The sequence below is a fragment of the Chelonia mydas genome, chromosome 14 (genome assembly GCF_015237465.2).
Source record: "Chelonia mydas isolate rCheMyd1 chromosome 14, rCheMyd1.pri.v2, whole genome shotgun sequence".
Classification (NCBI taxonomy): Eukaryota; Metazoa; Chordata; order Testudines; family Cheloniidae; genus Chelonia; species Chelonia mydas.
In genome coordinates this window covers 28,738,088-28,752,000 of record NC_051254.2, presented here as the reverse complement: position 1 = coordinate 28,752,000, position 13,913 = coordinate 28,738,088, and the positions used below count along the sequence as shown (strand labels likewise).

At 48.3% G+C, this 13,913-nt stretch overlaps 1 protein-coding gene and 1 long non-coding RNA gene across 2 annotated transcripts in view; one reads left to right on the top strand and one right to left on the bottom strand.

Annotated features, from left to right (window-relative positions):
* Positions 1-511: 511 nt before the first annotated feature.
* Positions 512-13,913, bottom strand: part of LOC102940697 (zinc finger protein 271) — a 342,407-nt gene continuing 329,005 nt past the window's right edge. Inside the window, exons 7-9 of the mRNA XM_043528496.1 lie at positions 6,550-6,732; positions 2,018-2,134; positions 512-1,725 (exon numbers count right to left, since the gene is read on the bottom strand). Of these exons, the coding sequence (XP_043384431.1) occupies positions 512-1,725; positions 2,018-2,134; positions 6,550-6,732 (1,514 nt within the window). The remainder of the gene's footprint in view (positions 1,726-2,017; positions 2,135-6,549; positions 6,733-13,913) is intronic.
* On the top strand, positions 8,525-12,585 carry LOC119567454. Its single transcript, XR_005227477.2, has 2 exons — positions 8,525-8,739; positions 9,998-12,585. It is a non-coding gene; the product is annotated as an uncharacterized LOC119567454 (long non-coding RNA).

The following is a 13,913-nucleotide window of genomic DNA, read 5'->3' as shown; positions in this document are numbered from 1 at the left end:
CTGCAGTGTTCTGTACTAGCTAGAGTTTCCTAAGTGCTGACGCTTTCGTGCCCAGGTCCATAGCACTGCTGTAGTCCAGCCAACAGGTGACAAAGGTATGAACAACTACTGAGGCCAGCTTATTGTCCACCAGGATGGGACAGAGTTTCCTAGCCAACTAGAGATGAGAGAAAGCATTACTCACAGGGGCAGCTATGTGAGCGCTTAGTGCCAACAAGGAATCCAAGAGTCCTCCCACACTACACAGGGAACTGGCCAATTGTGGGTAAATGATTTAGATGTAGGAGCTGATCGCAGGATGTTCAGAGCTTTCTGAGATGTAATAATCAAATCCCATTACAACACGGAAATCTTATCTCAGCCTCCTGCTCTATACAACTCTGTCCCAGGAAGGTGGTTCCATTCTCTGCTTTGATAACCATTACATGTCCCCATTACACGACCACTCCAGCCTGGCCTGACTCGCTGAGACTGTGGGAACCAGCAGAGGTATCATTCACTTGGCCCAACCCTAGTTAGAACACTTCTGCGGTTTCTCCCCTGTGTGGATTCTCTGATGTGAAAAAAGGTAGGTGCTCCGAGTGAAGGTTTTCCCACACTCGGTGCACTTATAGGGCCGCTCCCCCGTGTGGGTTCTCTGGTGTATAATAAGGTCTGAACGCAGACAGAAGCCTTTCCCACACTCGGGGCATTTGTAGGGCCTCTCTCCCGTGTGGGTTCTCTGGTGTTTTCTAAAATGAGATCGATCACTGAAGGTTTTTGCACAGGTCAAGCACATATAAGGTCTCTCTCCCGTGTGGGTTCTGTGGTGTGTAACCAGGTATGAGCGCCTCCTGAAGCTTTTCCCACACTCAGGACACTTATAGGGCATCTCTCCTGTGTGGATTCGCTGGTGTGTATTAAAATGTGACTTGTCACTGAAGCTTTTCCCACAGTCGGGGCATTTGTAGGGTCGCTCTCCCGTGTGGGTTCTCTGGTGTATAACTAGATAAGAGTTCCGACTGAAGCTTTTCTCGCACTGTGGGCATTTGTAGGGCTTCTCTCCCGTGTGGATCCTCTGGTGAGTCTTAAATTGAGATCTATCACCGAAGCATCTCTCGCAGGTCAGGCATTTGTAGGGTCTCTCCCCAGTGTGGGTTCTCTGGTGAATGACAAGGTGTGAGCTCTGACTGAAGCTCTTCCCACACTCAGGGCATTTGTAGGGTCTCTCTCCCGTGTGGGTTCTCTGATGGGAAGTAAGGAGGTGGTACTGAGGGAAGCTTTTCCCACAGTCAGTGCATATGTAGGATTTCTGCCCCAAGTGGATTCTCTGGTGAAGATTGAGATCTGAGCTCTTGCTGAAGCTCTTCTCACAGTCCGGGCACTTATAGGGGTTCTCTCCCATGTGGATTTTCTGGTGAATAATAAGAACGGATCTCCAACGGAAGCTCTTCCCACACTCACTACAGGTGAAGGGTCCCTCTCCAGCAGGGATTTTCGGTTGAACAATATCTCTGATTTCCTCTACCCTTCTGCTCCTCTGAATGGATTTACCCCATCTACCCCCTGGCTGGTTTCTCTGCTGCCTCTCTGGCCTGTGCTGCCTCTCACGGGCTTCTCCCTGCTCAGGACTCTGCGAAACATGCCCTTCGGCTCTTTCTGATACCATCGTATATGGTTCTACTTGATCAGGACCTTCCTGCTGAAGATTTTCCTCATTGTTTCCACTCACCGTCCTGTTACCTGCTGGGACAGAGAGAGAATCCAGACATCACTCCCTGTGTCGGCGAGACAGAGAACAGCAGAAAGAGGTACGGCACAAGGGAGGATATACCCCAACGACTACTGGGGACCAATAAAATAGGAACTGAATCACCTCACAAACCCTTCCCCAGAGGGGAGAGAGCTGGTGACCAATTCCATCTCCTTGTCCCATTTGAATATTGATGAGGGTAGCAGCTATAGGTTTACACAGAACTGGTGAAACTGCCCAAGGATAAAAATATTGGTTTCTGAGTCAATTTAGTTGCCACCTCACCTGTGTGAATGTTTCTCAGGATCTCTTTTTCCTCGTAACCCTGGAGATCAGGGACCCACGGCTTCTCCTCACATTCCAGCCGGGAGATCATGTCAGATTTGGAAATTGGAAATCCTGCTTGGGGGGGGGGGGGCGGGCGGGCAAGAAAACAAGTGTTGATCTTGTTCATTAGGGTAAGAGCTGTTACTACTTCAAGATCCATGTTCTAAGTAGCAAAACCCAGAAAGGCTCCTTCCTCTCCCTCCCACAACTCTACAGGGACTTGGCTGTACATTGTAAAAGATCCCATGAGGCACTGTTCTGGAGCAAGGGTTCAACCACTCTGCCTAGGGAATGGCCCTAACTTATTCCCATGACAAGTTGAGCATAGTTGCTATGCTCTTTAGGTATCTGGGGTACAACCAAGTCTCCATCGCTGTCAATTATAACCCCTCCATCCCTTCCCCCCACCCCACCCCACACACACATACCTCCACAACACAAACCAGAGCAGGAAAACCTTAAGGGCTGGTAAAAAAAATCCACACCCCTGAATGACTTAGTTAAGCCAACCTAAGTCTCCGTGCAGACAGCATTAGGTCGACAGAAGAATTCTGTCGATCCAGCAACCGTCTCTCAGGGAGGTAGATTAACTATAGCAATGGGAAATCCCCTCCCATTACTGTAGTACATGTCTACACTGAAGCACTACAGCAGTACACCTGCAGCTGTGTTGCTGTAGCGTTTTAAGTGTAGACACAGCCTTAGGGAACCAAAAGGGATACATTCAGGAAATGGAAGTAGGGGCATGTCTCCAAGGAAGCATATATGGAAATAGCACAAGCATGTGGGGACAAACTCAGGAAAGCCAAGGCAAAGAATGAGTTACAGCTGGCAAGGAATGTTAGAGACAACCAAGAAGAGATAGTATAAATATGTCAGGCAAAAAAGAAAGATCAAGGACAGCGTGGGTCCACTGCTCAATGGAGAAAGTGAGCTGGTAACGGAAGATGATAGGAAGGCAGAGCTGCTCAATGCCTACTTTTCTTCAGTCTTCTCACAAAAAATAACATGGATGATTAGTGAAGTTACCATAGACAATCAAGGGGAAGGGCTGCAGATCAGGATAAGTAAAAAACACGTCAGAGATCTTCTGCCAATTAGAATGAAATCAGTTCACCACAGGCTGCTGAATGAATTAGCTGAAGAAATCTTGGAGTCACTGGCAATAACATCTGCAAACTCAGGGATGACAGGAGAGGTCCCAGATGACTGGGGCGGGGCTAACGTAGGGCCCATCTTTAACGGCAGGTCTATACTACGGCAGGGATTGACACTCTGAGATCAATCCACTGGCGGTCAATTTAGTGGGTCTAGTAAAGACCCGCCAAATCGACTGCAGATAGCTCTCCAGTCAACCCCGTACTCTGCCGCTGATGAGAAGAGTAAGGTAAGTCGACCCATTGACACCCCCACCCCTCCCCTGTGGTGTAGACCCAGCGATAACTTGACCTAAGGTATGTCAACTCCAGCTACATTATTCACGTAGCTGGAGTTGCATAGCATAGGTTGACTTACCACAGAAGTGTAGACATAGCCTGAAAAGGGGAAAAAAGAGGAGCCGGGGAACTATAGACCAATCAGCCTGACTTCGATACCTGGGAAGTTACTAGAGCAATGTATAAAACATTCAATTTGCAAATACCTGGAGCATGAAGGGGTGATCACTAGCAACCAGCATGGATTTACCAAGAAGAAATCATTCCAAACCAGCTTGATTTCCTTCTGTGACAAGGTAACTAGTTTGGTGGATGGGAGAATGTGGTGGACATAATATACCTGGACTTCAGCAAGGCTTTTGACACAGTCCCACATGACAATCTGATAAGTAGGCTGAAGAAATGTGAGCTTGGTGGCACTACCATTAAGTGGATACATAATTGGTTAAACAACCACAAACAAAAAGTAACTATTAATGGAATGATGTCAGATTGGAGGGAGGTCTCAAGTGGGGTTCAACAGGGATCTGTACCAGGCCCGGTGTTGTTTAACATCTTTATTAACGGCCTGGCTGTAGGTATAGACAGCATACTGATCAAATGGGCAGATGATACAATGTGGGGAAGGGGAGAGTTGCCAACACTTTGGAGGACAGAGCTAAAATTCAGAGGGATCTTGATAAATTGGAGAACTGGGCTATAGACAACAAAACGAAATTCAACAAAGACAAATGTAAGGTGCTACACTTAGGGAAGAGAACCCAAATGCACAAATACAGAATGAGGGATAACTGGCTTGGCAGCAGCACTGCTGAGAAGGATCTGGGAATTGTGGTGGATCACAACCTCAACACAAGTCAGCAGTGTGATGCTGTTACAAAAAAAGCAAAGCAATTTTAGGTTGCATTAACAGAGGCATAGTGCAAGTCACGGGAGGTGATAGTACAGCTCTATTCAACACTGGTTAGGTCTCAGCTGGAGTACTCTATCCAATTTAGATCACCAATGTATAGAAAGGATGTGGAGAAACTGGAAAGGATCCAGAGGTGAGCGATCAAAGGGATGGAATGCAAACCATATGAGCAAAGGCTGAAGGAACTGGGTATATTTAGTTTGGAAAAGAGGAGATGAAGGAGGGACATGGCACTGGTCTTCAAATACTTGAAAGGTTGCCATAAAAAAAAGATGGAGAAAAGTTGTTCTCTCTTGTCACAAAGGGCAGGACAAGAGGTGGTGGGTTCGAACTACAGAATAGCAGATTAAGGGTACCCTTACAGAGTTTTTGCACTGTAAGTTTCACTGGTGATAGGGAACCGGTGAAAGTAAAGCGCTGGTTTGTGTACTCACTCAATTCCTCAGGCATCAGAGAGTGTTTACACTACCAGCACTTCCATCACCAATGAGAACAGCGCTGTAGGGCAGCTATCCAACAGTGCAGCTCCCTTGATAGGTCTCATAGGAAGGGGGGGGGGGGTGAGCGGAGGGCATTCTGGGTCCCTGCCCAGTGCCCTGTGCTGCCCTGCTTCATGTCCCAGTAGCCCCATGACTTCCTTGTTTCTTTCGTGGCATTTTTTTTAAAACGCCCTGCTGTCTGGCTGCTGTCCCTGCCATATCTACAAGCAAAGGGAAAGAGAGCTTCAAACTTCCCGGGGCTTACAGAGGGAGGGGCGGACGTCCGTTTACTTGGCGTCAGAGCAGCGGAGATGCTGGCCAGAGTGGTCACTTTTGGAACTGTGGAATATCCTTCAGAGGCCAAAAGGTATTTACACTGGTAGAATGTGTCCTCATTTTCACAACAGCACAAAAAGAACAGCGGTAAGAGTTATATGCCTCTCGTGAAGGTGGTTTTCTTTTTGTGGTGAAACTTCTGAGTTTCACCGCAAAAGGTCATTAACAAGTGTAGATGCTCCTGTGGTTTTAACACAAAAAAGGGACTTTTTGCACTTTAAATGGTAAGTGTAGACATAGCCTTAGACTAAATCTCAGGAAAAAATTCCTAACTGTAAGAACAGAAGGAAAATGGAACCGATACCTCGGGAGGTTGTGGAAGCTCCTTCATTGGAGGTTTTCAAAAGGAGGCTGGATAGCCATCTGTCTTGGATGGTTTAGACACAATAAATCCTGCATCTTGCCAGGGGGTGAGACTAGATGACCCTTGCAGTCCCTTCTAACCCTATAATTTAGACTGTGAGCTCTTTGGGGTGGGGACTCTCTCACTGTGTATCTGTGCAGTGCCTAGCTCAAGGGGGCAGTGACCCCTGATTGGGGCCTTTAGGTGCTGCCCAAATATGAGTCGCCAAGAAATAAACAGAGGAAATGCCACCTAGGGCCTGGAAAGAAAATCACTAGACACCTGCCCTCAGTCTGGCACAGACAGCAAAAAGCTTCCTGTCATGGGTTCATGATGGAAGAGCACAAGGGCACATCCAATGGCTGGTCAATGGTCATTCAGCCCTTCCCATGACCCATGAGCCCTGTTCTGCCCCTGCAGAGTCCTGAGTCCGAGTGCAATGTGAAACACAAAGACCAGCCTTCCTCTCTCTTTCCCCCCAATGCACACTAAATTCGTCCGGTCCTTGCTCAGCCCCATGACACTGCTCCATGCCCTTCCTGGTGGTGGCAGAGTGTTGAGAACATCTGGGGCCTCCCACTAACAAAGCTGGCTGAGGCACACCACAGACAAGATGGAGAAGTGCATCAGAAAATTGCCCACTGGGGACCTGGGCAGAGCCGAGTCATGAGACACTTGTCTATCTCAGAGGCTCCGAAGGACGTTAGCCCTGGGAACAGGAGGAGACAGCGAGTTTGTCCCACTTGCAAACCTTGGTTATAGGAAGGCTAGCATCATTGTTACGTCCCTGCATCTTCTTTCCTGGGGGTATGGAGGGGCCAGTCTCACACACAGGGGATCTGGGACTGTCATGTGAAATCTGGGGGACCAGTGAAGAACCATGCACAGAAACTGACCAAGATGCTCCAGAGGCACACAGTCCTCCCCCACAGCCCCACAACACATACACACTTTCTAATACTCAAGGGGACAGGAATCCTTACCCAGCGAGGTCACAGTCTCATAATTCTCCTGCATGACGCCCCAGTAAAATGCTCTCTGACTCAGGTCCAGCAGAGCCCACTCTTCCTCCGTGAAATACACAGCCACTTCCTCAAAGGTCACTAGTTCTGCCGCAGACATTTCCCTTCCCTTCCTCTGGGGGATGGGACAATCTGGACTTGGATGTTACTCTGCAGCCTGTCAGGGTGAGAAGGACAATTAGTCACCCCAGGTTCTTTCTATGCGCACACATTCTAGACTCTGCCATGTGGGGGAAACAGTTCCACAAAGATTTTCAAAATCAGCAACATCAAGTTAGTCCCAAAATCAGTGCTTAATTTGCATCAGGGCTGAGCCCCGGCACCTCTAGCCTTGGCAGTTCATAGTCCTGGCACCTCTGGCCTTGCTGCATCAGTTATAAATGTAAAAATATTGCGTGAGCACCAGCACCTCTTACATTACAAATTAAGCACTGTCCAAAATCCATATTCATTTCTCTCAATAAGTCTTCTGAGATTCCAAAGTGCTCAGCCAGCAACATTGGAATTCGGTTCTGAATACCTTTTATTCAGGTGCCCGAACATGGATTTAGAAATCTACCTTTAGGCTCTTGTATTTCAAGACACTGGCTTGGTCACTTTATTCCAGTGCAGGTGCCACCTCTCCCACCAGGACTAATCTGACTGAGACATTGTTAAAACCTCTGGGTAACAGAGATTTAAGTGAAGTCATTGGGACCACTCACATGGCCAAAGACAAGCATATAAGCAAGTGTTTACCAGATCAGATCTGAAGTTAGTATAAATCATATCAAAAAGAAAAAAAGTCAGTGTGTACGCACAATGGAGATTTACCAACCCTTATAACAAAGCAATTTCAAAACAGGTCTTTCCATATTACAGAGATGAGAGTGTCTCAGCCAGAAATTCAGTCAAATGTAGTTTCTAGCCAAAAGTTTTTAACATGCAAGGGCTGTTGAAAATTTGATCAAACTTTTTTATGCATGGTGCTTCTTTCCCATCCTGCCCCCTCTCAAAAAATGGCTGAGTGTCTTTTCCTCAATGTTTCTACAATAAATTCACCCCGGACAGAAAATTTCAACCCTAAAGACGAGCATAAGATTTGCCAAACTGAATCAGACCCAAGGTCCATCTAGTAATTCTGAGCATGTTATAAGCAAAGGAACTGGTCCCTTCAGGCTGAAGTTGTGCAGCCAAAGAGCACAATCCCAGGAGCCGCTTTGGGGAATCCCCCTAACACTGTCCTAAGGGCAGTGCATCCCCCCAGCAACAGAGGCAGGAACTGGCTTTTCCTCTCCCTGCCCCCCACCTTGTCCCAGGAAAGTCAATCTGCCCAGGGGTGCTGCAGGGAATGGGGCTGGGCAGGGCTGGGAGCCGGGAACCTCCCTCCCCACTGACTGCTCCTGTTGCCCCTGCCCCTCCCCACCACTCGGGCTGGAAGACTCAGTCCTTGGCCCGGGGCCTTCGCTCTCCCGGCGCTGGCTCGGCTCCTGCAGGCGCTCAGGGGGGCAGAGCCGGGGGGGTCAGGGAGGGCAGCAGCTCTGGGACTCGCAGACCCCCGCCCCCCCGGGAGCAGAGCTGGGGCGAGGAGGGGCCGTTGGTGCAGAGTCACTTTCCTGCCCGGCCCCAGCCCTTTCCCCGGGTCTCTCCCCTCACCTGCAGGCTCCGGCTCAGGGGCTGGTGTCGGCAGAGCCCGGGGCTGCCCAGGGGCTGGTTCCAGCCCCCGGAGAAAGTCCCCCCGGCTGGGCCCCGAGGGGCGCTGGGGAAGGGCTCTCCCGCACACACCCCGCTGGGCAGCGGTAGCGGCTCAGCCCGGGCCCCCGGCTCACAATGGAGACGGCGGCAGCGTCTGACCCGGGAAGCTCAGCCCCGGATCTGCGGGCCGAGAGCAGCAGGCTGGAGCCAGGCGGATGCTCAGTAACAGCTGCTGAAGCCGCTGCCCTCACTCTGCCCATACTGCACCGGCCATCAAAGGGGGTAAAAAGGCAGGTGGGGGTGCAGGGTGCTCAGGGGAAGGCGAGGTGTGACGACACAAATCTCAACCCTCCCCTTTTGCAGAGAGAGGCCAAATCGGGGGCAGGGCGCAGGACCAGGGGTCGAGCACAGAGTCCAAGCGCTGCCGGAGGGGGCCCCGGGATGCGGGCGGAGCGGATAAAAGTAATTGCAGACGGGGTGAGCTAGCTGCAGCAGGGGCTGCCAAACAGGGGGGCGGGGGGCTTGTGCTCCTAGCTGGCTGGAACATGTCAGCTCCCCCTTCCCAAACCTGGGTGTTAAAGGCGCAGTGTCACCCAGTGCCTAGACAAGGCAGCTCTTCTCTGTCTGAAACGGCCGGTGTATTGACAGGTTTCAGAGTAGCAGCCCTGTTAGTCTGTATCCGCAAAAAGAAAAGGAGAACTTGTGGCCCCTTAGAGACTAACCGCTTATGCTCGAATAAATTTGTTAGTCTCTAAGGTGCCACAAGTTCTCCTTTTCTTTTGGCTGGTGTATTGGTGTTTAAAAAAATTCTTTGGCAATTTCTGTGACTAACATGCAGACACCTCCAGCCTCATAGCAGTTCATTTGTTTGACTTATTGGAGTTCTGATTGCCAGGATTGGCCTCCCTTTCCTGTAATCCACTGTCAGTGTAGCTTCACTCCTTTTAATTATTTAATGTTTACAATTATTTTTGGCTCATTGTTTTTACCGCTCCAACATTTACTTTGGTTCACATTTTGTGCAGATGAATGGAATGTTGCTACTTTAATGTTTATAATAGCAAATACTAATGAGTAATATAATTAAGATTAATATTAAATTATGCAAATAGTTTAAGCAATCGCATCTCACAGTGAGTTCTAGTACAACACTTCCTGTGTTTTACTGTGATTTTGTAATATGCAGTTTTTCTCCATAGTAAAAGTTTATTATTTGTGATCATATGACTACGGCTGACTGAGTTCTTGGGTTGTCATCAGTATACAGGAATTGCCATTTTCTTTGATCCAGTGAGGATTGCCTTTTTCAGCTGTAGTTTTGCCTCTCTTTGCAGCACCCCTGTGCATTTTTCACATTGCACCACTTGTGTGTAGAACTAACTTCCCAATATATTCAGTAAGGGCACTGTACTATCCTGTATGAAATTCCTTTCAAAGGCAAATTTGCACTGTAATTTTTATTAAACATAGATATACACTATCAACAACCCTAAGAATTCAAAACTGTACTACTTGTGCACCAAAAATTATGAACTTTTAAAAAATAAATATATTTGGGGTTCTTTTTATCTGCCTTTTTGTTTCTGAGCCTTTAGGGTGCACTTGTTTCATATTTGCAGGCTTTTTTTGCTGCAGACATGAAGGGCTAGAAACATTTTTGTTGTTTTTGTTAAGGAAAGCTGAGTTGCTCAGACAATTCATTGATTCCAGTGTTGTCCCTCTTCTCCTTCCCTAGGCAGTACGTTGTGACCCATCTTCCACGTGCCTGCACAAGGACTGTGGGTTGTGCAGGGGGCTGTGCTCCCCAGAGCATCCCTGTCCACTCCAGAGGAGGCATCAGGGTTCTCCAAAATCTGCTCTGGCTGCAGGACATGGCGCCATGCAGGAGAGTCAACGGCAGGTGCAGTCACAGACATGATGGCTAGCACAGCTACTGGTGGTGGAACTGAACCACCAACTGAACTCCCTGCTGCTAGCCCATGCATTCAGCATCTGCTCCAGGATCAATCAGTCCTGTTCCACGTTCCTACACTCTTCATCCAGGGACTTCTCCCTGCTCCCATTGTGTCCTGCTTCTTCTTCACCCTCTTGAACTCCAGGCACTCTTTGCTCCTGCATGCCACAACCCTGAAAAGGTCCTCTATGTTCCTCAGTGTGGGCCAGTTTTAGGACCCAGTGCCCTGGGTGGGAGGCTTGGCCAAGCAGAAAGTGTCTGCCAGTGGAATGAAACAAACAGCATATTAATTGTATTGCTGCAAGGAAAAAAAAAAAAAGAATCCCCCCACTTTGCTTTCTCCATCTACACATGGCTGCGGGTTGCAACATTTTGAAATGTGTATTTAATCCTTTATGAATTCTCCTGTGCAGACCCTCCTACTTCTAGCATCAGGAGAGCCCCACCCACACACCATGATAAGGAACATTCATTTTATTTAAAAGAAAAAAAAGTGTTGAAAAAAAGCCACCCCTGGCTGAGGCAGGGCACAGTTACCAACTCGCTCTAACTTTGTTTCTGGCTGGGGAAGCCATAGAAGATATACACAGGTGGCAGGTATAATAGGCCAGGGGAGGCTAAGCCTCCCCAACCCAGGCTGTGTGGCCCCTCCCATGCTCCACCTTGAGGCCCCACCCTCACTCTCCCTCTCCCCAGCGGCTGTCGGGAGCTCAGCTTGGACTGGCGGCCTGCAGCTTGGGACAGCTGGTGGCCTGGCCCCAGGGGGGCTTGGGCTGGTGCTTGGGCCAGCCAACAGTCCAGGGGTTGGGCCAGTGCTCGGGCTGGCCGGGGCATTGGTGCAGCTGGGGCGAGTGGGCAGGTGCTCCTCTGGCTGTGGGGGGCTTGGGGCTCCAGTAGGCGAGGGGGGTGAAGGGGCAGGATCTCAGGTGAGGCCAGGAGGCTAGCACCCCCGAAGCGGGGGGGTTTCACGTGCCACCCATGAAGATATACATCTTTTGGAAATATTAGAATGGAAGAAGGAAGTAGTTTTCCAGGTAAGTGGTGGGACCCCATTATCTAATGCAAAGGAGATATTTAGGTGGCTGAACAGCAAGTGAGCAAATGGAGTGGTTTTACTGGAGGGGGCTGGGGGGAGAAAGTTCTCTCTACCCAGACATCTGAACAATTGTTTGGAATTCCTGCTGCGGGGGGGGGGGGAGGTGAATCAAGATGTTGGAGTAGGATTCAGAGTTTTGCAAGTGGCAGAGTGGATTCCCCTCCCCCTCATCTTCCCACCACAGCCTAGAAGTCCAGGAAGAGGCAGGAAGTAGGAAGAGGCAGCCAGCTAAGACTGTCTGCTGCATGAAATGTCATCTAAAGTCACCTGGCAGAAGTGGAGGAAAATCAGAACAATAAAATAACAGGCTGAGTGTATAACAAGCAATGAGGACCACAAAGAACTTCACCACTCTCTGAAACCCAATGGATTTATAAACCTGTGCTGTATGGGACTGTGCAGTTTGCTAGCCAAAGTCTAAGTGTAACATGACATTAGCATTCTTGAGTTACCACCAACTGCGCTTGCAAAGACATGCACTCATACCTCCTAGGCCTATAAGCCTTTACTTGTTTTGCTAGCTATAATTGCAAACAGAGCTTGTCAGAGACATTAGGGAGTTGTGGCTACATTTTTTTTCTCCCTTTGGCAAAGTCAAAAGCCCTTGAGTTAGGAAATGCCAGAATGAACGCTGCCCATGCAACCTTAATTCAGTTTACTTGTGCCCATGCATTATGATGCAGCTTTAATTACACACAGAAGAAACCATCTGTGAACAGTTTGGTATAAGTGACTTGGCAAGCATCACATAGGAACTCAGTGGCAGAAGCCGGACTAGAAACCAAACCTCCGAGGTGGTAGTCAACTGCCCTAACCACAAGCCCATCCTTTCTCTCATTGAAGGCCCCCCCAAACCTTCCAACTTCTGCAACAAAAAAGGCAGTAGTCCCACAGACAACAGCGTCCTTTACTACACAATGGATTCATCTCCTGAGCAGCCCCAGCCTGTGCACTGACTGAGGCAGTGATCTTGGGAAAAAAATAATACAGGTTCATGTAATTAAAGACTGTATCATAGTACATAAGCACAAGGGGGGCAAATTAAGATGGCATGCACAACATTTATTCTGGAATTTCCTCCCTTGAGAGCCCTTGACTTTGCAACCTTTAAGAATTAAACTTTGTATTTCCTAATTGTTAATTATTTAGTTTATTGATGAGAGCAGCCTTAACTAATGCTAAATGAGGGGTTTTTTTGTTTGTAAATATTTTTTTAATAGAAACAAAATCTTTTATATATGTGCCATTTAAATAATAAAACACATTTATTAGGTTCAATGCCTATTTTATTGCTACTCTTATCTTTGTGCAGCTCCATATTTCACCACTTCAGTGTCTTGTTGACCAATACCTGGGAAGTCATTAAATTAAATTGTATTCAAATGAAACATGTTTTAAACTTCACATTTACTGCAACTTCTACATGACTTAAAAATGTGTAATGGAAAATGGAATAGGGACTTAGATCTCTAATTTCCTGGGTTGGTTTGTTTTGGAAAGGTAAATATTCAGAAAGCCAGAGATTGCCCCCAGTTTGTAAGAAGCAGCTAGCCAATCTCCATAAGCAGGAGCTGTAATTTTGTACCTTATTTTCATGTGCCACCCAGTCCCCACCCAAAGGAGCCCTGCTGCTTTCACTGCAGTGCCTGCTGGGACCCTGCTTTGCATCAATGACAGGGGGAATCAGAGGAAAACCAATTAGCAAAGGCAGCCATTGCCATGACAGCCAGGGTCATAGTGACCCTCCCCAAATGAGCAAAGGGGCTGGATGGGGGGGCACTGAGTGGCTGATTGTCTCTGCTGTCACAGTGGATCTGCTCTGGCAGGGGACAGCAAATGTGTGCAGAGTGGGAAAAGGCTGGCTTTTCTGGTGTGCTGGTTTTCCCAAATTTCCTGAAAAATCCACCCCATCCAAACACAGCCCGGGGATCCCTGCACATGCACATCCATCCATGGCGGACTTTTGGTTCCAATTCCCCACATGGCAGGTTTACCAGAAAGGGTTTCTGAACAAAGCTGAGATGTGGAGGTAGGGACCCGGTAAACCAGCCAGTTCTGACACAGCCATAATTATGGTCTTAAATTCTATGGGTCTTGCTACTGCGAGACTGTAATCCTGCGGTCGCATCTAAAGGCCTCATCAAAGGCTCAGAGCCCTGTGGCGCTGGGCCCTGCAGCTCAGGGAGAGACAGGCTGACTAGGAGATGTCATCTCAAAATAATCTGAGGGGAGTTTGTTCTTGTTTGTTGGAGCAGAGGGAAACTTCCCCTTGGGTCATCAGCAGGGATGGAACAGAGGATTTCTGCATTTTAAAGCATGCGCTCCTCAATTTAGTGGTTGTGACCCCCAGGTGCGGGTCACATCCTAGGAATCCGTTTGCCACGGAAAAATGCAGAATTTGCGTTTTTACAAAGAATCTTTCACTTTTACATTTTGTGAAAAAATAAAAACGTATACAGTAGAACCCCATTTATCTGAGCCTCCATTATCCAGCTCTCCAGATTAGCTGAACCACCAGTGCATACATAGGAATATGGGAAATTGATACTTCAGCCCTGCATCCTATGGCTGACAGTCTGAGCCCCTGCTGATGATCTGAAT